The sequence below is a fragment of the Balaenoptera musculus genome, chromosome 7, assembly GCF_009873245.2.
Source record: "Balaenoptera musculus isolate JJ_BM4_2016_0621 chromosome 7, mBalMus1.pri.v3, whole genome shotgun sequence".
Taxonomy (NCBI): domain Eukaryota; kingdom Metazoa; phylum Chordata; class Mammalia; order Artiodactyla; family Balaenopteridae; genus Balaenoptera; species Balaenoptera musculus.
Window position 1 is genome coordinate 17,907,695 of NC_045791.1, and position 24,385 is coordinate 17,932,079.

Consider the following 24,385-nt stretch of genomic DNA (forward strand, 5'->3'; position numbering starts at 1 on the left):
GGGCAGCTGGACAGGGCATTTCTCCAGCGTTCTCTTGACCTGCCATGATGGGCTCAGCTAGGCTGGTGGGCAGATTCGCTGGGTAACTATCCATATAAGGATCTTACACTTCTTAAACTCTACCACTGCCCACTTTCAAGGGGAACAGTCAAAGATTCAGCATGCCACTTTAGAAAGCTTACTAGCCCAGACCGAAGCTGGCCTGTTCTCCACGGTTGCTTTTTCCTTCAAAAGAGGCCTTGGTTGGATCCTCAGACATCACCACACCTTCCAACATCTGGCTCTGGTGCATGGTCTGTTCTTAGGACATCTAGGAGACGGCTAAGAGAACTGTCCTTTTTTTTAGGGGGAATGAAGCAGTCAGGAAATAAAAAGCTCGCTCTCATTCCTTGACCCTCCTCCACTTGATGCTCACTTGGGAAATCTCAAACAAATCTTGACATCAGAGAACAAACGTCAGGCTTCCCAGAGGGCAGCTTGGTCTTTGCCCAGTGGTCAGAGGCACTGAGGAAACCCTATTTTATATATTCTTCCTTTAGGAGAAGGGATCAAGGGTAGCTGGGATTTGAGTAGCTAGAAACCTTCTCCAGCAACCTGGTAGTTTCTGCACAGCACCCCTCTGGTGAAGGGTAGTCTAACTATAGCACCAGCAAAGTAGGGGTAGCTACAGAAATGCCTGGAGCATGTACAAGATGCAGATATTTTCCTGAGTGCTCACAATCCAACGGCTGCTGTGAACAACATGAACCGTGCCCGTACTTTGCGTTTAGAAGAAGTCTCAGTGAGTACTTTCTAAAACCTTTAGAGCTTTCTAAAACCTTTCTAAAACCTTCTAAAACCTTTCCCTTTCCTCAACTTCTTGAGGACCTGCATCTTTGCATGACAGCCTCAACCCGCCTCTTTGCCTGCCTCGGGGTACTATCTGTCCTGAGGGTAAACACAAATCACTACTCAGAAAGTGAGCACTCAGGAAAAGCCAACCTGGACCCTCAAGCTTCCCATTTCTCTAACGCGTGCAGATAGCCTTCAGAATCCAGCCCGCTGCTGTCTTTGTAAATAAAGTTTTATTGGCACATAAGCCCCACCCACTGATTCCTGTCTTGTGTGTGTCTGCTCTCCGCCACAACCATAGAGTTGAGTTGTTGTGACTGCTCCTTGAGCCTGCAAAGCCTCAACTGTTCACTCTGTGGCCTTTTACAGAGTTTGCTGACGCCAGTCACTAAACAGGGTGGGGGGGTCGGGGGGGAACGGAATAACTGAAGATAAAACAACAGAAATTTAAATTTGCGTGTCAGTCAGGGCTCTGTCTGTGCGTGTGTGTGTGTGTGTGTGTAAATAAAGAGATGTATTATGAGAGAATGTTCTTGTGATTACGGAGGCTGAGAAGTCCCATAGCTGTCTGGGAGCTGGAGGCCCAGGAAAGCTGGTGGTGTAGTTGAATCCAAACCCCAAGGCCTGGGAACCAGGGAGCCAATGATACAGGTCTGAGTCCAAAGGCCTGAGAACCAGAAGCACCCACGTCTGAGGCCTGAAGAAGGTGGATGTCCCAGCTCATGCAGAGAGCAAATTCGCCCATCCTCTGCCTTTTTGTTCTATGCAGGCCTTCAACAGATCAGATACCCACCCACACTGGTTAAGGGAGTCTTCTTTGTTCAGTCTACCAATGCAAATGCTAATCTCTTCTGGAAGCATCCGCACAGACACACCCAGAAATAATGTTTCGCCAGCTATCTGGGTATCCCTTAGTCCAGCTGAGTTGACATATAAAATTAACCATCACAATTTGATATAAGGAAGAAGTTTTCCTGGGAAAAAAGTAATTCAGCAATGAAATGAGTTGTCACTAAGGGGTTTAGGACAATCTCCTTGGGTTGCCTTTCTTCTCTTTTTTTTTTAAATTTATTTTTATTATTTGGCCGTGCCATGCAGCATGTGGGATCTTAGTTCCCCAACCAGGGATTGAACCCGTGCCCCACGCACTGGAAGTGTGGAGTCGTAACCACTGGACCCCCAGGGAAGTCCGTCTTTCTTCTCTTCTATCCCAATCCTCACCTACTGAATTCTCACCACTGCTTCGAAGCACAGATCTAACAACAGCTACTGCATGGTGTCTCCTTACATCCCCCCAGAATGATCTCAAGTCCTGTCACTGTCAAATGTCACACCTGTGTATCTTCTCCATGTTATGTTATTTTCCCTGCTTATTAGATCAGCTTCTACAAATAACCTGTAAACACTTTGAGAAGGAGTATTTCCTCATATCAGTCAGGGTCACCCTGCAGGAAAAAAGATGACACACTCAAACCATTTAATTGAGGAGATTTTGGTAAAGGAACTATTGATTAAAGTGTGCGCAGACCTAAAGCAAACCAACATGAGATGGGCTGGCAACACCCAGGAGTCATTACTACCAAAAAGCCTGAAGGGGCCTGGGGAGAGAGAAGGTGCCAGAACACAGAGAGCTGTGGCTGTAACTGCAGCTAAAGTTGTGGGAGAGAGTTGCCCAACGAACGCTGTGGCCCTAGGGAGATCAGTCCAGTCCCTGTGGTCCACAGCGAGGCAGGGAGAGAGCAGGAAAACAATGACCTCGACTTCTCTTTCCTCCCAACCTGTGATGCCCTTCTAGGTCATCCCATTGGCCAAACTCAGTGAGATGTCAGAAGGCCAGGGATTCTTTTAACAAGGTCCACGTGGTACCTTCTCCAGGGGTGCCCAGCCAGGTAGAGAAGGATGGACTGGATCTGGAGGGGGAAATGGCAACTCTCCAGCACACCCCATGGCTACTAAAGCATCGTAAATATAAAGCAGGTTTTCAGTGACGTTTGTTGACCGACAGAGTTAATGGGAGCCTGTGGAAGGCCTAATTACTGGAACGATTTGGATGCCAGCCATCCAGAGGCTGAAGGATGAATTGAAGGACCTGTGAGGGGGCTTCCCTGCTGCCACGAGTCTATCAAAACTGCACTCTGTCAGATGTGAGGACCTAGTACGGCCACCGTTTTGTCTTCCTTTCAGTGGGGGAGAAAAGATTGGGGTACCACATGGAATTCATCACTCATGAGAGAAACTGTTAACGCCTATCTGTGCTTAAAAGCAAAAGGTATTTTCCCCCCAAATTAAAAGAGAATCTTTGCTCTTGAAATGTGAGCTGGAGAAACGTTCACTCCCCGGCCTGCTCAGCAGCTAAATGCTACCACAGCTACAAGTGTCAGATAGCTATACACGCTATTTGCAGGGATGATTCCTGAAAATAAAAAAGCAGTGTGAAATGCTGACTTTTTCTGATCAAAAAGCATCCTGGGGTGGGCTGAAGAGTTTTGGGTCAGGAAGAGGCCCCAATTTCTGGGGTGATTTTTATTGTCATCAGAGAGAAGACTGTACTTTCCATGAACACGTGGCTGCTTGGCACACTCCTACCGGGAGAGGCCAACGTGTCGTCGCTTGTCTTTCTCTCGGTGTCTTTACCCCTCACATGGAAACATATTTTTCATTTCAGTTTCACTTCCCCTGTCACGTTCTTCTTTAAAAGGATGATTCATCAAGTCAAAAATCAGCAACATCAAAGAATACTTTAGCGTTACTAGGGTGCACGCATGCCCAGACACACACACACACACACACACACACACACTCTCTCTCTCTCTCTCAAACCCTCCCATGTGTCACATCCTGAAAGCAAAATTGTGACTAAGGACCTCAAACTCACATCCCCCAGCTGGAGCTTTTTTTCAGTATTTGGACTGTGAGGTTTTTTTATTCTGTGGTTCCTCCAGCATAAAATTTTTAAAACTGTTGCAGGGGAGCTACTCAACACTTCAGGATTTGATTATGTCAAATAAAAAGTGTAATGAAGTTAATAGTGCCTTATTCTTGCAGTACATTCTAAGGAATTTTTGCCTGCAAAATCTGAAAGTGGAAATTACCTCTGAGCCCTCTGACTCTCAAAAATATGGGTCATAACGATTACAGCAGTGGAATGTCAAGACTTAAGAGTTTAGTATGTTTCTCTTTCCTCTGCTCAGTTTTCCAAAGGATCTTCTCTTACTGGATTATTATTAGAGAATGAAAGACAAAGAACTGAAGTGACAGGTCAGAAACCTCACTTCTACTCTTGGTTGTATCCTACTTGTGCAGCCTCAGGAAAAGCGTTTAAACTTGTTGATTATTAACTACTTTTTCTGCAGAGTGAGGGGACTGGATAACCCATTCCCAATTTGGATTCTACGATTTAAAAATAACATAGAATAGAAAAAAATAAATAAATCAAATAAAAAATAAAACTAACATAGAATAGAATAGAATAATAAAATTTTTAAAAATGACTTGGGAATGAAGAGTGCGTGATATGATGCCAGGTGTTTCTTTCTTTTTTTTTTCCTTGTGTTTCCCAGCAACCCTGATCTAGAATCATCTCTGTGTGCTTCTTGCCTAGTTATTTGTGCAGTTTCGGCACAGAGCCAAAGAGGAGGACAAGGTCTTGGGTTCAAGTCCTTTACAGGCCAGTCAGCTTTGATCTCTTCCCCCATTTGTGTCTGTCTCTCTGACAGTCGAAATAAAATTCACTAGGGTCTTTCAATGGGTCTCACACCCTAAAAACCAATCCTCTTGCTGTCATTGCCCCAATAGTGGCATCTTATGTGAGGGAAGAACATAACGGTAAAACAGAAGGCAAAATCATAGTCACATGGCCTACCGGGTATAACGATGAATAGCATTCAAGCATCCCTGTACCTTGCGCCACATAATCATCGGAGAACGAATTCTTTTTCAGCATTTTCCCAACAGGCACATGCAGATGCCACATTCAATCTGCCTCTAGTAAACAAGGAAGACATTTCACTAGTGTAAAAACTCTCCTAGGCATCATTTAGGGAGATTTAACAGGATGGCGTTTCTCAGGTGGTACCAAGCAACAAGTTCTCCTTTTCCCAACGTTCTTTTGTGCTGTAAGTCAAGAAACAGATCCACAGTCCCCACAAGACTCAGGCTAGAGACACATGCCAATGGGAACGCAAGCTTGCTTTGGGATTTTCAGCCAGCACAGGTAATACGACGGCTTTGATTTATGCCCACAGTCAAGTCTGTCCCTAAGGAAAATTTAAACATGGCAAAAATTTCATTGAATCTCCTTCTCTGATTTTCAGATGCCCAGTGCCCTCGTGATAATCCACGTCCCCTCCCCTCCTTGCCCCAGCCCAGCCTTGCATGCTGGCACTCTGTGCTCTGCATCCTTTTCTTTAGCAACTCCCTCAACAAAATTCTGCTCATCTGTCTGACATCTGGGAATGATCCAAGACCTTTCATTAATGAGTGCTACTGTGAACGATTAAAAGACAATAGCTTAGCATGCTTGCTTTCATAGGGTCTTTGTATCTTCTCTGGGACCTAAGGCCAAATTGGGGGCTTTAGGGGTTAACCAGCAAGGATGATACTTCTGGGTTAAGAGAACCTTTCTTGGGCTGCTCCTACTATATATACTACATGAGTGCCTAGCCAGTCATAAGACAGACCTTACTGGCAGGTTGATATGTAAGAAGTGTTTCCTTTGGCAAAGAAAAAAAGGAGAGGCTGAGAAATTATCTTTTTATCCTAAGTTTCCCTAGAAGTTGCAAAGGGTATAGACATATAAACACACACACACACACACACACACACACACACACACACTATTTTCACTGCACTGTAGCTGGAGACAGAAAGACCTCAGAACTGAGAAGAGGGCATGCAGACTGGGAGGAGAACTTAAAATCCTATAAGAGCTCTTAGCCTCTGAAGGTATGCTGCTCGGTGCAGAGCTCACAGAGACACAGAAGAGCTAGACACAAAAGTTAAATGCAATTCTTTTCTCAATTCCCAGAAACTCACATTTATGAACAGTTTGTGACGTGAAGCCTCAGCAGTCACAGGGTAAATAGCTAATCTAGACACCGACAGAGCAAGACCTACAGCAGCAGAATTGGAAAAGGGCAACTAATAAATCAACAAATATTTTATTGGATACCTACTCTGACCCCAACTCCAGGCCAGAAGCTGGGAGGACACAAATGAATAAAGCACATCCCTAAATGTCACGCCAAAGAAGGTACTAAGCTACATTTCTACTTGAGTAGATGACCAAAAGAGTAAGGAATGACTTGCTTCATTTGATTTCTTACTCCGTTCAGATGTATCATTGCCTCCCCAAACATCTCAGCTCAGACTGTGAAAGAACGGCCAACCTTCAGAAATCAGTGACTTAGTCTATTTCCCTGGACTAACCAGATTCTCATACACGAAAGCAAACCCAACCAAATTGTTAAGAATGACGCTCATCAGTATTCAAACTTTTAGAAAGAAAGTTTATGGACCATTGAACAAATTTACATACCCAAGATCTCAGAGATTTTCTTCGCTCTTCAGTATTTGAAGCTCTACTTCATTCTTGTTCAACTTACCCCCAGAGTTAAGATAAATGGGTGATAGAACAACTATATACTAGCTTGGCATTTGGTATCAGCTGTACAGTAGTGTTTTTGTATGGGTTAAAGTTTACTTCAGCTGGAATTAATGTAATTATATATAATGCTGACAGATTATGACATTTGCCTATTAGGACACTATACAAACATTCCAATAGTTTGCTGGCTTTTGACTTTGTAAAAAATAAGTGAAACAAATATCCCAGGAGATATTGCTAATGGGGTAACTGGAATAGAGGTTTTGAAAGCACAGGGTTTAGGAAATCACAGTCAAAGAATAATGCATTTTAAGCCAAAACATATAGTGGTAAATGAATATTTAGTACTTACCACAAGACTGCTATCTAGAGACAGCCTTTTTCCAAAGTCCCTTTTCTCAAGCTGTCTCTTGCCCTCCATGAGTGAAGTTATTTATTTTCCTTTGTGATTTATAAGAATTCCCCTTCTGTTTCCAGGGTCACTGCAAAAAGTGAACATGTGTTTTACTATCCGAGCGAACAGTGTTTAGACCCCTGTTGTTCACTTTCTAACCAGGAGCAAGTGTTGAAGCCAGAAATACCCAGACCCAAATCATAAGTTTAGAACTGGGCTCCCTCGACTCCAAAACCCTCTCCCACTGCCAAGGTCAGAGTCGTCTTTATGGAGGCCCCTGTGTTTTCACAGGTTTTACTAATGGAGTTGTGGAATGGGTTTGCAGGTCTACTCAGCAGACTGTGGAAAAAAGCAAACAGTCAGTTTCATGCCACACTTGCTTCACACCCGTCCTCTCTCTATCCTCCAGCATCATTCTGTTGCTGTGCCCAGGGATGCGGTCTGCAGATTCCATGAGAGCAAATGGATGAAGCCACGCTCCATATCCAAGAGCTGTTGAGTCCAAGGCCCAGGAAGGGGAGACTGAAACATGAACATTACTGTCAATATTTAATTTAAAAATACTTAATTTAAACCTATTTAAGGAACATTACAAGAGACATTTGCTTTGGGAAAGGTTGAATCAGCATGAATGGTCATGGCATCATTATCGTGAGTAAGTATTTGAACACCCACTGCATTTCACCAAATCAGATAGAGTTAATCCCTGCACTCCACTGAGATTGCTTGCTCAGGAATGACTCGGTATTCTGGTTAGTAAGGAGGCATTAGATGTATTAAACACTAGCTTCCAGTTTTCACCAAGATGTAAAGTGCTTGAAATGAAAGAAATAGGTTTGAACCCAGACTTTCCTACCCATCAGCCAAGTGACCTTGGACAAGTCATTTAGGCTCTCTGAAGCTCATCTTCCTCCACTGCAAAAACAGATAACAAATGGCCATCAAACGATGTATATAAAAATGGTTTAAAGGCAATAAATGACAACTTACATTTAAGTTCTAATTATGCACGGATAACATTAAAAACCAGTTAACCTTAAATACAAGTCGACATAATTTTTTTTTTTTTTTTTTTTTTTTTTAATGCTATTCTTGTCTGCTTACATTCTTTTTATGTATGTATGTATGTATGTATGGCTGTGTTGGGTCTTCGTTTCTGTGCGAGGGCTTTCTCTAGTTGCGGCAAGCGGGGGCCACTCTTCATCGCGGTGCGCGGGCCTCTCACTATCGCGGCCTCTCGTTGCCGAGCACAGGCTCCAGACGCGCAGGCTCAGTTATTGTGGCTCACGGGCCCAGTTGCTCCGCGGCATGTGGGATCTTCCCAGACCAGGGCTCGAACCCGCGTCCCCTGCATCGGCAGGCAGACTCCCAGCCACTGCGCCACCAGGAAAGCCCGACATAATTTAATATGCCTTTGATGACTCAGAATTTTGATGACTCAGGCACTTTGACGTACAGAAATTGCTCATAATTCGCAAAAAACACATTTTATATCAGCCATTGAACATGCTGACATAGAAGAGCTGAGCTTAATAAAATGCTATACCAATCAGTTTCTGACACAATTGAGAAGAAATATTTTTTAGAATTATTTCAACTGCTCCAAGTTTAACGAGGATGCAACAGACGCGACCTCACAGCCCATACACAGAATGTGGCCTCTTTCTCTTGGTTTCCCCTACCAGGAAGAGGGTTGAGACAGCTGTGCCCCAGGCAGGGTTTGCCCACGTTATAGTCAGTTGTAAGAAACTGACGGGCTTCTTCTTTTCCATTTTAATCATTCCATCTCTCACTTTCAGGAATACTCATTTTAATTCATTACTGGTCCACTCAGAAACTCCACTCTGACTTCAGGATAAAATCCAAATTTTTCAACATCACGTTCAAGGTCTAATTCCTGCGAACCAGTCTTTTACAATCTCCAAACACAGGAAGAACGTTCCTGAAACCACACTTCAGATCATACCTCCATCTGGTCTAATCCTCCCCTTGCCCCAGTGCCTGGCTCAGATCCCCGATCCTTCCCAAAACCTTCTGCATCACTCCATTTGGCAACGATTCCTTTCCCTCCCAAGGTTCATAGAAGTCCTTAGGGACCTTAGTAATCACCTTCATCACCTGGGGCAGTTCTTTAAATATAGTCAGTTCTTAATATCTGCTTGTTGGTAGGGCCTAAGAGTTAAAAACCAACAAAGCACTGGCAGCAATTGTCAGAAGAAAGTTAGTTCTATGCTAATAGTATAGGCCAAACGATTAGTTAACTGAAATTTATTTGGGGGCTGTCTTTCGTGCTTTCAGCTGTTCCCACCCACTTTGCGGCCCCCTTCTCATCCCAGGGACTCCATGCTTTGGTGGCTCAGAATACTCTCTGTGATGATCAATCCAGCTACAGAGACTACTCAGGCCCTGAGATTCCCCCGTCCAACAAAAGCATGCCCTCCTGAGTCTTATATTCCCAAGAGCCTTGGGGTTTAATAGATCACAATAGATGATACTTTGGCATTTAGCTCATGTTTATTAAGTGCCTAATGAATGGAGGACTCAGTACTTTGATGCTGGTGACACAGCACGTAAATAGAGAACAAGCCCCCGCCTCTGTGGAGATTACATTCTAGTGGGAGGATACAGAAAACAAATAAGCAAACAACTCCAAACCACGATCAGTACCTGCTATGAAGGAAACAACCCCCCGTGACTGGTGTAACCGAGGGTCAAGTGTGTGAAAAGGGAAGCAAAGTTTAGACAGAATGGTAAGGGTATGAGCTGCCATATAAAAACATGGGTAGAGAGCAGTCCAGGGCTTCCCTGGTGGTGCAGTGGTTAAGAATCCGCCTGCCAGTGCAGGGGACACGGGTTCGAGCCCTGGTCCGGGAAGATCCCACATGCCACAGAGCAACTAAGCCCACGTGCTACACCTACTGAGCCTGCGCTCTAGAGCCCACATGCTGCAACTACTGAGCCCACACGCCACAACCACTGAGGTTCCCGCACTCTAGGGCCCACGTGCCACAACTACTGAGCCCACGTGCTACAACTACTGAAGCCCATGCACCTAGAGCCCATGCTCTGCAACAAGAGAAACCACCGCAATGAGAAGCCCGTGCTCTGCAACGAACAGTAGCCTCCTCCCGCCAAAGCCCACGCACAGCAACAAAGACCCAACGGAGCCAAAAAAAAAAAAGCATTCCAAGGTAGAGGGGCCAGTCTTTCTGCTGGGAAGGAGCTGGTAAAGAGGTTTGCGTGCCCTAAAGCAAACTAGGAAGAGAATGTGTGAAAAAAGTTCTGAGATTTAAGTAACAACTAGTTCACACAGGGTCTTATAGGCCAAGGTGACTTGTTTGTTCTAAACACAATGGTTAATCTTCAGGTTTGATTCTCTACTTCACTCCTTACTTGCTGGTCACATTAAATTATTTAACCTATTTAAGCTCCAGTTGATTCATCTATGAAAGGACACTAATAACAGGACCTTCTTCCTAGTAGGGTTGTTGTGATGACTAATGAGATGATCCACTGAAAGATCACATAGCAGGACTGAAACCAAGTCCCCCTAAAACCGAGTTCCTCTGCTGAGTTTATGATTAAAGTCTCTATCCAAAACGTTATTTCCTTTCTTGTCCAACACCTGTGCTCCTCAAGATTGAGGAGTATCAAAGAAAAGGGGGGATTGAAGCCAAGCAGGACCCTGTGGGGCTCCTGGGTACAAATCTTTTCCGTGTCCCCCTATTTTGTAGGAAATATGCTTCATTCAGCCTCCTTAACCTTCCCTGAGTTCCAAAGGGCAGATTCAAACAGTTGCTAATCAGGGAAGGGAGGGGATGCAGAGACAAGGGAGGAGTAGTCAAGAAACAATAGCGCAGCCTTGGGACAGGGTCCTGGTTCCTCCTCAAGGAATATACAGAACAATATCTTTGAGCTCTTCTGCAGGAACTAAGGTCCCCACCCAGGTGGAGGATAGTAACTTCAGGCTGAGCTCAAGATTCCTGGAGCACCGCCCTGTTACCTCACCACCAACCAATCAGAAGAAAGTCACACACCCTACAGCCCTCACCCCAAATTTTGCCTATAAAAACTTTTCCCCAAAAACCATCAGGGAGGCTTCCCTGGTGGCGCAGTGGTTAAGAATCCACCTGCCAATGCCGGGGACATGGGTTCGAGCCCTGGGCCAGGAAGATCCCATATGCCACAGAGCAACTAAGCCCGTGTGCCACAACTACTGAAGCCCACGTGCCTAGAGTCTGTGCTCCACAAAAAGAGAAGCCACCGCAGTGAGAAGCCTGTGCACTTCAACGAAGAGTAGCCCCCACTCACCACAACTAGAGAAAGCCCCCATGCAGTAATGAAGACCCAACGCAACCATAAATAATAAATAAATAAATAAATAAATAAATAAATTTATTTTAAAAAAAATCAGGGAGTTCAGGGTTTTTGGGCATGAGCCACCCTTTCTCCTTGCTTGGCCCTGCAATAAACCTTTCCTTGCTCCAAAAATAAAATAAAGTAAATAAAGATCACATAGTAGGTAAGCTTTAAATGTTAGATATATTCATTATCCCTTCTGGTATATATGATTCAACTCATTAAGAAGCAACTCTAGTGACTGAATTTTTTGCTCTGTAATAAGCTGATGAAGCTGTCATTGGGAAATGGAGATCCTTTTGACAGTTCTTGAACAGGCTAGTCTGCTACATGGAAGGCTGATTGAACAGCTTAACCTGGTCAATTTCTTTTCACGTTTTATGATGCTAATTATATAGGCAAAGATTGATATTCAAAACATTTAGCAACTGATAACGGCATAGGTACTGACTGATCAGAAGGGCACAGTGAAAGGCAATAAGCAGTACAGCTATAGCAGTACGTCCTGGCCAATTATCAGCCTAAGTATATGTACTACCTCTACCCCAAGAACTTGAAAATTTGTGAATTAAACCATAAAACGAGCATGGAAAGGATCAAAGTAAGTTATCCAAAAGGATCAAAGCAAGGCCACCCAAAAGAAACAAATGGCAACCAGGTTGTGTCAGTATGAAAAGAGGAGGTGCCCACAAAGGAAAAGTCAGGAAGGCTCATACACTCTGCCTCCAGCACCATGGGGGAAAAGAGTGCCCTCATGTACATAAACCCAACAAGGACTGCAGGTCTAGAGGAAAAATGAGTGTCAGCCCCCAAAGACACTTCAGTATGACACTGGTCATTTGTATTATCCAACAAACTCCCTTGCTCAGAGACCACTGTCATGAAACAACCTCCTAATTTTATTTGATTCCCATGTAGTTTTACTTATTGAAGAAGAATGTGTTGACCAGCAGGCAATCAATAAGTAGGCAATCTTTTGGAGAGGTGCATTTTTAGTAAAAGTTTGCAATTTGGCATCCAACTGTTTATATTCATCATTTATGTATTTGCTTAGTATATTAGTCAGCTTGTGTGGCCATAACAGAATACCACAGACTGGGTGGCTTAAACAATAGACATTTATTTTCTCACAGTTCTGGAGGCTGGAAGTTCAAGATCAAGGTGCTGGCAGGGTAGGTTTCTGGTGAGGCATCTCTCCTCAACTTGCATTTGCCTGCCTTCTCTGTGTATCCTCACATGGCCTTTCCCTTTGCACACATGCCTCCGGTGTCTCTTCCTTTTCTTATTAGGACACCAGTCCGATTGAATGAGACCCCTACTCTTATGATTTCATTTAACCTTAATTATCTCCTAAAAGGCCCTATCCCCAAATATAGGCACATTGGGGGTTAGGGCTTCAACATATGAATTTGGGTGGGGGGGATACATTTCAATCCATAAGAGTTAGTTTCAGTCAGATTTCAAAGCCTGGTCACATCTCAGTGTACCGAGTCACAAAAACTCTGGGTGTCAGTGGCTACTGCCAGATCCCCTCCCTCTCCACTGGTTATTGGACTGTGGATGTCACTACCACCACCGTCCACATCCGCCTAGCCCTGCTATAACTTCTCCCTATTGCAGGTCTAGAGGTGCAAACTACATTATCAAGACTTCTTAGTCGGTTGGTCAAGTTGGATTCTGCCAATAGGAGGCTGTGAGAAATCAGAAGGCAACAGGAAGGGAGAAGCCATTCTGCTTCCAGCTCCAGATGGGCAGGATCAAAAGCAGGGGCTACAGGCTCCGGTAACTTCCGTGATTCCTCCAACCACTCATCCTAAGAAAGGGCAGTAGCAGCTTCCCAATCTTTGAGTACTACCACCTATGCCTTCTGCCCCTCCAGTCCTTCCAACAGCTTCATAACCAATTCCTCACATTAAATCCCTCTCTGCTTGAAATACCTAGAGTAGTTTCTCTTTTCCAGGTTGGACCATGATTGAGGCGCACGCCATAGAGATTCCTTTGGACAGACAGCCAGCCTTCCTTGGGCTGGCTGGTGCCAATTTTTAGATTAAAAATTCTACTAGGCACTTAGCTCCTGGAGGGCAGGAACACTATTTTCTATTCTATGTTCTCCAGGGTAGTATTATAATGCCTGGTGCATAGCAACATGGCAGACACTCAATGAGCATTTGCTGTTTGCATGAATAAATGAATGCCTGAATGTTTACAGCTGTCTTCATGAATATATAAAGAGCTGAGCAGCAATATAACATTGCTAAAGCAAAGAAAGGCCATGCACATTTATAACACAGACATTACTTTCTGAGACAAACACACAGACATACCCAAGCCTCAAAGAAAACATTTTAGCATGATTTTTAAACCACTGTCAACCTAAACATTACTCCTTGGGCCCTGCCTGCACTTACAAAGCACCATGATCCAGTCGTGTTCATGTCTTTCCTATGGCTTCTCACAACTCTGGTTATAAAGAGCACATATCTGCCTCCAAGTGATAGGTTAGATGCCTCTCCCTCCCTGCACGGGGATGGAAATGGTCAGAGAGTTTAAGGAAGACAGGATATTAAGCATCCTTTTGTGACTGATAGTCATTGATAGTGACCTCTGCTCACATACATCTCTTTCTAGCTGATTAAAATACTATTTCTTGGTATCAGTAGAAATCTGAGTTGGCCTTAATAAACTCTTTTTAATTTTCCTCACAGATAGTAATGGCTTTTCAGTGCCAGACAGATCCTTTAATATTCCTAGAGATGTTAGTAGTTTCTTTTTTCTGTTAGACTTTAAAAGACTGTATAATTTTCAATGGACAAGAACCAAACAACACCGTTAAATAGAACCTCAAAGTCATATTTCCTCACATGCAATAGTCACACACATGCAGACACACCCTCTCACAGACATACACACTTACACACACACTCTCATACACTCACACACTTTCTGAGAATAGGTTTCTCCATCTCAATTTCTGCTTCTCTGATTCCCCCTCTCCTCATCCCTGCTCTGAAATGTTCATGGTTTGCCAGAAGAAATGGGGGGAAATGATAGCGCTGAAAGGCATTGGAAGATTTGGCCCCCAGCCCTCTTTGCCATGGACATTTGCTCATGTTCCCTAACTTCTGTGAATCTGCATTTCCTAATCTATCCTCCCCCAGATAGTTTCAGGTTCGGAAGAGACAATGCATGAAAAAGCCCTTCCACACCTAGAGTCAAGATAGTTTTCAATCAGCTTCATTAAGCAACAAACAATGCAAAATATGACTGTGTGCAGCCTAATAGCATCCAGAGAGCAGAGACAGTGCCACACTCACTGGCATCTCCCTTGAGCACTCAACAAACTGGCTCCTACGTGATATAAACTCTACAAAGAGTAATTTCAGAATTGGATATGACAAGAACAGTGACAAAATCTGCTGACCAGGTAGCTCAGCAGATCTCCTTCCTGGCTGCTCCTTAGAAACCCCTGGGGAGCTTGTAAAATTCACCAACGCCCAGGCCCCATCCCAGACCACTGCAGCCTCTAGGGGCATGGGCGCCGGCCCCCAAGTATGGGGGCAGCAGCCGGGGATGGCAACTACTGGTTAGAGGGGTTGGTCTCAGACTTGGCTGCAGGTTAGAGTCGCCTGCGGAGTCACCAAGGAGCAAATGAATCAGGACTGGATCGCTAAGGGTGGGACCCACTCATCCTCCTTTTAAGATCCCTGAAAGACTCCAACACACGGCCAGTGGGGCACCAGTTTGAGAGGGTGAAGGTATGTGCCCTTTCTTGATCTCCCTCCCTGTCTCAAGGGCTGAGGGACACACAGTTGTTGACAGAGGCAACTGCCTTTCTTGAGCCACTGCAACCAGCAATCCTTAGTTTGCAAACTCTGACCCCAAAGAAGAGAAACACTGGATACGGTTTGGACCTGCACCTTCCTCCTGCCCCACTCTCTCAGGCTCACTAATCATCTGCTTAAACTGGTATTTTGCTTTGTGCAGAAAGTAATGTTGACTAAAGACAGAAATATCCAATCTAGATTCCAAAATAGATAGCTAGTGGCAACCTGCTGTATAGCACAGGGAGCTCAGCTCCGCGCTCTCTGTGATGGCCCAGTTGGGAGGGAAGGGGCGGGGGAGGGAGGTCCAAGAGGGAGGGCATGTGCGTATGCGCATGACTGATTCACTGGTTCATGATTGCGGCAGAAACCAACACAACATTGTAAAGCAATTATACTACGATAAAAAAAAAAAAAATCTAGATTCCAAACTAACATACAAATGTTGTAGAAACTCAGGGTGAGGTCATCATATCACTTAGAAAAGGAGGGAAAGGACTTCGTATTCCAAGTGTAAGAATGGAAAATCTTGGCGCAAATGCTCCCAACCTGCTCACTCCTTTCTCCCCACTGTTCTCCGTGAGCAGCCTGTTCTCGTTTCAAAGTGCAAATAGCAGGAGGGAAAAAGAAGTTATGAATCTGTCAGATTTGCATAGAGCTACCAAACAGAACATTTGAAGCTCCTGTCAGCTTTGTACTGAAATCTTTTCAGCCCGATTAAGTCTACATAAGGGAAAGCAGTTGGTTTTCCTTATACTTTAAACACATATACACAACAGTTTCCTTTCGGAAGACATATTGGCTCAATAACTTTCTGCTATTGATACATCCATTCGTGAGTCATATGCATAAGGGTGTGTGTGCATGTGCACACGTGCTTGTGTATGTGTGTGTGAGTGTACACATGTGTGTGTGTGAGTGTATACATATATGCGTGTGTGTGAGAGTGAATGTGTGTGTATGCACATGCATTCTGACGGAACAGAAAACTACTGTCTCCGTTTTGGACATAAGTGTAAAAAATACCAAATTATGTGACTTTCACTCATAAATGTCTACTAACAGCACCCTGAAATGGATTTAGAAAAGACTGAATGAGAACAGACTTCCCAAATACGGTATCACATCCTTGCCAGATACATTAGCGGCTGGAAACACCCTCTGAGGGATGTGACAACGGGTTTTTTCTTTGAAGTGGAGGAAAATTTTGTATCATGATGAAAACTGGTTTTTTAAATTTTTTAATTGAGGTATAGTTGATTTGCAATATTATATTAAGAAATATAACAGTGATTCAAAAATTTGATAGATTACCCTCCATTTACAGTTATTATAAAATATTGGCTATATTCCATGTGGTACAGTATATCCTTATAGCTTATTTATTTTATGCATAGTAATTTGTACCTCTTAATCTCCCATCTTGTCCCTCCCCGCTTCCCTCCCCACGGTGGTGACCACTAGTTTGTTCTCTATCTCTGTGAGTCCATTTATTTTTTGCTATATTCACTAGTTTGTTTTATTTTTTAGATTCCACATATAAGTGATAACATACAGTATTTGTCTTTCTCTGTCTGACTTATTTCACTAAGCATAATGGTTTCATGAGCTCCTGTTTATTAAACTTCTCACTCTGGAAACTAGTCAGTGGCTTATAGTTGATGATTTAAATGCTGGACAGACTCCTAAGAATCACTGTCCCATGACCCCCTCCTCAGATAAGTGGCACCTCCAACACAGGGAACTAGGGATTCAGTGAAATCTGGGTCTGGAAATCTTGGCTATTGTTCAACATTGGCTATTGTTCAATATTGGCTATTCAACAGTTAAAGGTGAACAGTTAAAGAACTGATGTTAATGTGAACTAAGGTCCTAAGGAACAAAGGACAGGGAAAGCTCTTAGAACCTCTAAAATGTCCAAAATTCACTAATTTCCAACCTTTATTATTTAAATCTTTTAAAAACTGAGATATAATTCACATACCACAAATTCACTTTTTCAAAGTGAACAATTCAGAGTCAACCCTTTCTACTACCCAGTACTTACTTATTTTTGGCAGAAACTGGGGATGTGCTACAGAAAGACAAAGAAGTTCCCTTATCACTGCTTGAGCTTCATCAGATCTGACTGTCCAACGTCACCGTCCTCTTGGGTAGCAGCATCCAGGACAGTCCTGAGTTCAAACTCTCTAACTGAAGGGTTCTGTGACCCTGAGCAAGTTATCTGACATCTCTTGCACCTCCATTTCCTCATGGATAAAATTAAGATAATAGTAACAGCAATCATCTTAACAAAATTGCTCTCAGGATTAAAATGATGCCTGTTTTAAAATATTGGAGTAAACATAGACTTAGAGAACGAACTTATGGTTACCAGGGTGGGCGGAAGGGTGGAGGGAAGGGATAGTTAGGGAGTTTGGGATTGACATGTTCCCATTGATATACTTAAAATGGATAACCAGCAAGAACCTACTGTATAGTACAAGAAACTCTGCTCAACGTTATGTGGCAGCCTGGATGGGAGGGGAGTTTGGGGGAGAATGGATACATGTTTCTGTATGGCTGAGTTGCTTTGCTGTGCACGTGAAACTGTCACAACATTGTTAATTGGCTATACTCCAATATAAAATAACAAGTTTAAATGGTTAAATAAATAAATAAATACTAAAGTTCAAAATCCTCAGAAAAATAAAATGAAATATTGGAGTAGATATTCAGTAACTGCTAGGAATGACACAACAGAATTCCTTTCATTTGGAATTTGGTAATATTTATTTATTCAATATCTATTTTGTCCCAGGCCCTGTATCAGGCCCTGAAAAAAGACAGAGAGAGAGAGAAAGAGAAAGAAGGAGGAGGTGGAGGAGGGGGAGGGGAGGAGGAGGAGAGAAAAGGAGGGCGGGGGAGGAGGGGGGAGGGGGAGAAGGGGGAGGAGGAGAGGATGGAAGGGGAGTGGGGAGAAGGGGGAGGAGGAGGGAAGGGAGGGAGGAGGGGGGGAGAAGGAGAAGAAGGGGAGGCAGAGAAAGAGAAGAAGGAAAGAAAGAGACAAAGAAAGAAGAAAGGAAGGAAGGAAGATGGATCCTCAAATTTCAAGGAAGTTTAAAATCTAAGAAGGAAGATTTACATGTCAATAGTAAAAAGTAAGGTTAAAAAATGTGAATGAAGGAGTGAATGGTTTCAGTGCAAAGAAGATTCACTTTTGGTTTGGATAATCCTGGAAAACTTGCCTTCATTGTCATTCGAAGCATTGCCAGTTAATTTCCAGACACCAACCATCGTGACATTTTTACAGTGTATGAACTAAAAAGCATGAGACAGAATGGCAGGGGCTTGGACCAGGATAAGCATTTCAGCTGTGGCTGCTCTTCCGGAACCATCTGTTGTTTCTCTCCCAGTCTTTCTTTGTAAAGATTTTCCCCACTTTTTAGTTCCCTCCTCGGCCTCTTCTCCATTTATGGCTTGAAGAAAGGGTTGTAGTTCATTATGTGAAATGTCTACACATTGCCCATGAACTCTTAAGGGGAAAGTCAGTGTAGAAATGAAACAAACACATTTTCAAAATAAATAAAGTGTGCACATAACTCCAGTGGATTGGAAGAATATTTAGATAAGTGACTAGGGAAAAGAATTTTCACACTGTGTCATCTGCTAACACTAATGAGTTAATTAAATTAGAAGAATTCCACTGCCAAAAGCGAAAACATCCAAATACGTGGGATGCTGGGGGAATTATAGACCTGCTACTAAATGCATTCTGTTCAAGCTTATTTTTTTCCTTTGAGAAGGCCATGCAGAGCTACACTTAAAAAACCAGCCAATTTCGAGAGAGTATTTTCCATCTGGGGCCAGTTATGGGAGAGTATGCTTTAAACTTTGCAAAGCCTGCTGAGAGGCAACATGACTTGTTAAGGAAACAGTTTCTGAAAAGCAATGTTTTTGAAGATCCAGCAAAAGGTTCTTACTGTGACATCCCCATACATTGCTGAATTCATTATGCCATTAAATGCCTTTGCACACAAGTGAAAAACCAAAATGATTCAGGAAGTGGATATACTAAAATCAATCAGAAGCCAATACATTTTTGCCAAGGCTTTAGCTGGTAATTAGAATATTTTCCCGACCTGGAAGCTTTTTTCACCATATTTACTCTTCTTTTATAGTAATCTCCTTCCACAATTCCCCTGCCACAAATAATCCTGATGTGAAAAAAATACTAAAAGCTTAGTAAATCAAAATTAAGGGATTAAGTCTTAAAAACCCATCAATATGCTGAAAACAATAGAAAGAATTCTTAATAAACCAAAAATGTAGAATATGACATTAAAGATGTCCTAAGTCGTAACAGCTGTCAAAATGAGAAACGTCTCAAAGATGTTTACCTTCTTTGATTCAATGTTTAATTAAACTGAGTGCTATTCACTAGTGGGAAGGGAAGTGAGCTAAAATCTCTTTAAAAGGTAAAACAGTTGATGACCACCCACTTAAACTGATAGCTAGAAAGACTTAAGTTTAGGTTTTGCTTATGTGTGTATGTATGTACGTGTATATATTTATATGTGTTATGTAAATATATGTATATGTGCTATACAAACACATATATCTACACCTATATATGTGTATATGATCATTTTTTCTCTTTTCATTTCTCCCCAGTTATAGATAATAACAATCAAAACTTCTCATTATTTGGGCTTTTTTTTTTTTTTTTCATGTGAGGGGTTTGTTTCTTTTTATTTGGGCTTTGAAGGCTCGGGAATAAGAGGTGTTCTATGGATAGTTGGGTAAACCAGTGCTTCTCAAATTCAAGAACAGGAATCACTGGTGGATCTCATTAAAATGCTGATTCTGATTCACTGGGTCTTGGTAAAGCCTGAGATTCTGCATTTCTAATAAGCAGATGCTCCTGGTCTGTGGATTGCACTTTGACAGTAAAAGATCTGAAACTTAGAGAATTTGTCTGTGTTTATGTAAGAGTGAAATTCTAAGAATCTTCTCATAAAGCTATGCTCACCTAGCTAGATGTTATAATGACCTAGTTCTTAACATAATCTAAGATCCTTCATGAACTATACAGTTTAGCTAATCACGTACAATAATTCTTGTGCTAACTTCTACTAATGTTTGGATGCCAAATCCTGAGGGATCCCTCTTCATCTACCCACCAGTACAGTCATTGCCTCTAAAATAAACCCAACAAGTTTACTTAGTAAATTTTGGTAATTACTTGAATCTACCAGTGACAAAAGCTCACAATGTGTTTCACAGCAACCCATTTCACATTTGGGGTTCTCGCATGGTTAGAAAGTTTCAGTCTGTCTCTTGGATTCTCACCCTCTGGGTGTGGCCTCTGTTCCCTGGAGCAAATAAAAGTTCTCTCTTACTCAAGCACAGTACCCCCAGCTTCTTCAACATTTTCTCTTGGGAGAAAGTTTCCACAGCCCTCACCCTCTTTGTCACTGTCTCTGGTACTTGCTAGAACTTGATGAAATTCCATGAGATAATGTCTTTTATTCCAGTTCTTTTAAAAATATTGCATCATAATATATGCATTTATGCTCTTTGTAATAAAAGATAAAAGCAGTAAAACATGTAAACAGATTATAATGTAAAGTTGTATACATTCACCATCCCCCTATTTAACTCCTTTTCCCAGAGGTAATCGCTTTTAATAGCTTTTCCATTTCTTTAGCGGCAGAAATATGTAAATATATTAATATTGGTTTTTTCCGTTCTATATAAATGGGATCAGCATCTATTATTCTGTGATATTTGTTACACCTGGTAGATTCAATACACATGGGCCTAATTCATTTTTCTTACAGCTTTGTATTATTCTATAGAATCAATGAGCAACAAATTGGTTATTAATTTATGAATAGAGATTTAGATGGATAGCGATATTTTCTGATTCTAGACGGTGCTGCCATGAGCACTGTATATGCCTCTTTTGTGCCTGTGGAAGTTTCTCTATAAAGTATAGATCTCTAAAGGTGGAATTATTGCTGAATAGACTCAATCTTAAAACTTTTCCAGGGAGACGGAGTCAAGATGGCAGTGTGGGAAGACGCGGGGTTAGCTTCTCCCCGCAACTAGGGCATCTGCCGCGCGCTGGTGGGGGATTCTGACGCCCAAGGAGACGGGAGGAATCCCAAAGCGAACCGGTAGGATGTAGGGGGACTGAGGGGGGAGGAGAAGTGGAGGCCGGATCGGATCTGCACCCCTGAGGCCGGGGAGATCAGGAGAGGCAGGCGGGAGGGACACTCTGGGAAGGGCGGGAGAGGAGTGGAGAGCACTCGACTGGCCCACCCGGGCTCAGGGAGCCTGCTGAGATCCCAGGCCGATCCCCTGCCCTCCAAAGCCCCCTCCAGGCTGTGTGGGTCCTTGGGGGCATAGGAGGGAGGCCAGGGAGATCAGGAGAGGCAGGCGGGAGGGGGCCTCCGGGAGGAGCAGGAGAGGAGTGGAGGATGATTGCCCTGCCCACTCGGGCCCGGGGAGCCTGCTGAGCTCCCAGGTCAGTCCCCTGCCCTTTGAGGCAGCCCCTCTCCACCGGCTGCACTGGTCCTGGGGGCATAGGAGGGAGGCTGGGGAGATCAGGAGAGGCAGGCAGGAGGGGTCCTCCCAGACCAGAGGAGCAGGAGAGGAGAGGAGGTGTTTGCCCTGCCCAGGAAGTCTGCTGGGCTCCCAGGTGAGGTCCCCTGCCCTCTGAGACCAGGGGTGGGGGGCACACCTGGGCCCCTTCTGTTCCTTCAGCCTAAGTCCCACCCCCCACAGCCCCCAGGGCCTTTTCCAGCCCTGTGGGTCCTGAGCACTGGCCCCACCCACCACCCAAACCCTGCCCTTGCTTAGGCTCCGCCCATCACAGCAAAGGCCTTCCCCCCCCCCTTTTTTTTCTTTCCCCCCCTCCCTTTTTTTTTTTTTTTTTACTATTGTGGTACTGATTAACTTCCGGTTGTTGATTAATCTATATTTTAATTTTATATTCTTTCTAACATATCTGTTAGTTTTCTAGTCTAATTTTGTTTTTTACTTTGTTATTGCTCCTTTTTTTTTTTTTTTTTGCTGCCTCACGCAGGTTGCAGGATCTTGGTTCACAAGCCCGGGGTTGGGCTGAAGCTCATGTGGTGGGACCTCCAAGTCCGAACCACTGGACTAACAGAGAACGTCAGACCCCAGGGAGTATTCAGCAGAGTGAGGTCTCACAGAGTTCCTCAACTCAGCACAAAGACCCAGCTCTACCCAATAGCATACAAACTCCAGCGTTGGAAGCCTCAGGCCAAACAACCAGTAAGAAAGGAACACAATCTCACTCATTAAAAAAAAAAATTGAGACAGCAAAAAAATATGTCATAGATGAAGGAGCAAGGTAAAAACCTACAAGACCAAATAAATGAAGAGGAAATAGGCAATCTATCAGAAAAAGAATTCAGAGTAATGATAGTAAAGATGATCCAGAATCTCAGAAATAGAATGGAGGCACAGATTGAGAAAGTACAAGAAGTGTTTAACAAAGATCTAGAAGAACTAAAGAACAAACAAACAGAGGTGAAGAGCACAATAACTGAAATGAAAAATACACTAGAAGGAATCAGTAACAGAATAACTGAGGCAGAAGAACGAATAAGTGAGCTGGAAGACAAAATGGTGGAAATAACTGCCGTGGAGCAGACTAAAGAAAAAAGAATGAAAAGAATTGAAGACAATCTCAGAGGCCTCTGGGACAACACTAAACACACCAACATTCAAATTGTAGGAGTCTCAGAAAAGAAGAAAAAAAGAAAGGGTCTGAGAAAATATTTGAAGAGATTATAGTCAAAAACTTCCCTTACATGGGAAAGGAAATAGTCACCCAAGTCCAGGAAGCACAGAGAGTCCCATACAGGATAAACCCTAGGAAAAACACACCAAGACACATATTAATCAAACTAACAAAAATTAAATTCAAAGAAAAAATATTAAAAGCAGCAAGGGAAAAACAAAAAATAACATCCAAAGGAATCCCAGAAGGTTATCAGCTGATTTTTCAGCAGAAACTCTGCAGGCCAGAAGGGAGTGGCAGGATATACTTAAAGTGATGAAAGAGAAAAACCTACAACCAAGATTACTCTACCTGGCAAGGATCTCATTCAGATTCGATAGAGAAGTCAAAAGCTTTTCAGACAAGCAAAAGCTAAGAGAATTCAGCACCACCAAACCAGCTTTACAACAAATGCTAAAGAAACTTCTCTAGGCAGGAAACACAAGAGAAGAAAAAGACCCACAAAAACAAACCCAAAACAATTAAGAAAATTGTAATAGGAACATACATAACGATAATAACCTTGAATGTAAATGGATTAAATGCCCCAACCAAAAGACACAGACTGGCTGAATGGGTACAAAAACAAGACCCATATATATGCTGTCGACAAGAGACCCACTTCAGACCTAGGGATACATACAGACTGAAAGTGAAGGGATGGAAAAAGATATTCCATGCAAATGGAAATCAAAAGAAAGCTGGAGTAGCAATACTCATATCAGATAAAATAGACTTTAAAATAAAGACTGTTACAAGAGATAAGGAGGGACACTACATAATGATCAAAGGATCAATCCAAGAAGAAGATATAACAATTATAAATGTTTATGCACCCAACATAGGAGCACCTCAATACATAAGGCAAATGCTAACAACCATGAAAAGAGAAATCGACAGTAACACAATAATAGCAGGGGACTTTAACACCCCACTTTCACCAATGGACAGATCATCCAAACTGAAAATAAATAAGGAAACACAAGCTTTAAATGACACAAGAGACCAGATATATCTAATTGATATTTATAGAACATTTCACCCAAATGTGGCAGAATACACTTCTTTCTCAAGTGCACACAGAACATTCTCCAGGATAGATCACATCTTTGGTCACAAATCAAGCCTCGGAAAATTCAAGAAAATTGAAATCATATCAGGCAACTTTTCTGACCACAACATTATGAGACTGGAAATCAATTACAGGGGGAAAAAACTGTAAAAAACACAAATACATGGAGGCTAAACAGTTCGCTACTAAATAACCAAGAGGTCACTGAAGAAATCAAAGAAGAAATTTAAAAATACATAGAAACAAATGACAATGAAAACATGACGACCCAAAACCTATTGGATGCAACAAAAGCAGTTCTAAGAGGGAAGTTTATAGCAATGCTATCTCACCTCAAGAAACAAGAAAAATCTCAAATAAACAGTCTAACCCTACACTTAAAACAACTAGAGAAAGAAGAACAAAGAAAATGCAAAGTCAGTTGAAGGAAAGAAATCATAAAGATCAGAGCAGAAATAAATGAAATAGAAACGAAGAAAACAATAGCAAAGATCGATAAAACTAAAAG

General features: G+C 42.8%; 1 protein-coding gene across 1 annotated transcript in view; it reads right to left on the bottom strand.

Moving 5' to 3' along the window:
• Positions 1 to 24,385, bottom strand: part of NCKAP5 (NCK associated protein 5) — a 953,343-nt gene that overhangs the window by 893,828 nt on the left and 35,130 nt on the right. The window contains exon 2 of the mRNA XM_036858046.1: positions 6,789 to 6,918. Within this exon, the coding sequence (XP_036713941.1) occupies positions 6,789 to 6,857 (69 nt within the window). The 5' untranslated portion in view covers positions 6,858 to 6,918. The remainder of the gene's footprint in view (positions 1 to 6,788; positions 6,919 to 24,385) is intronic.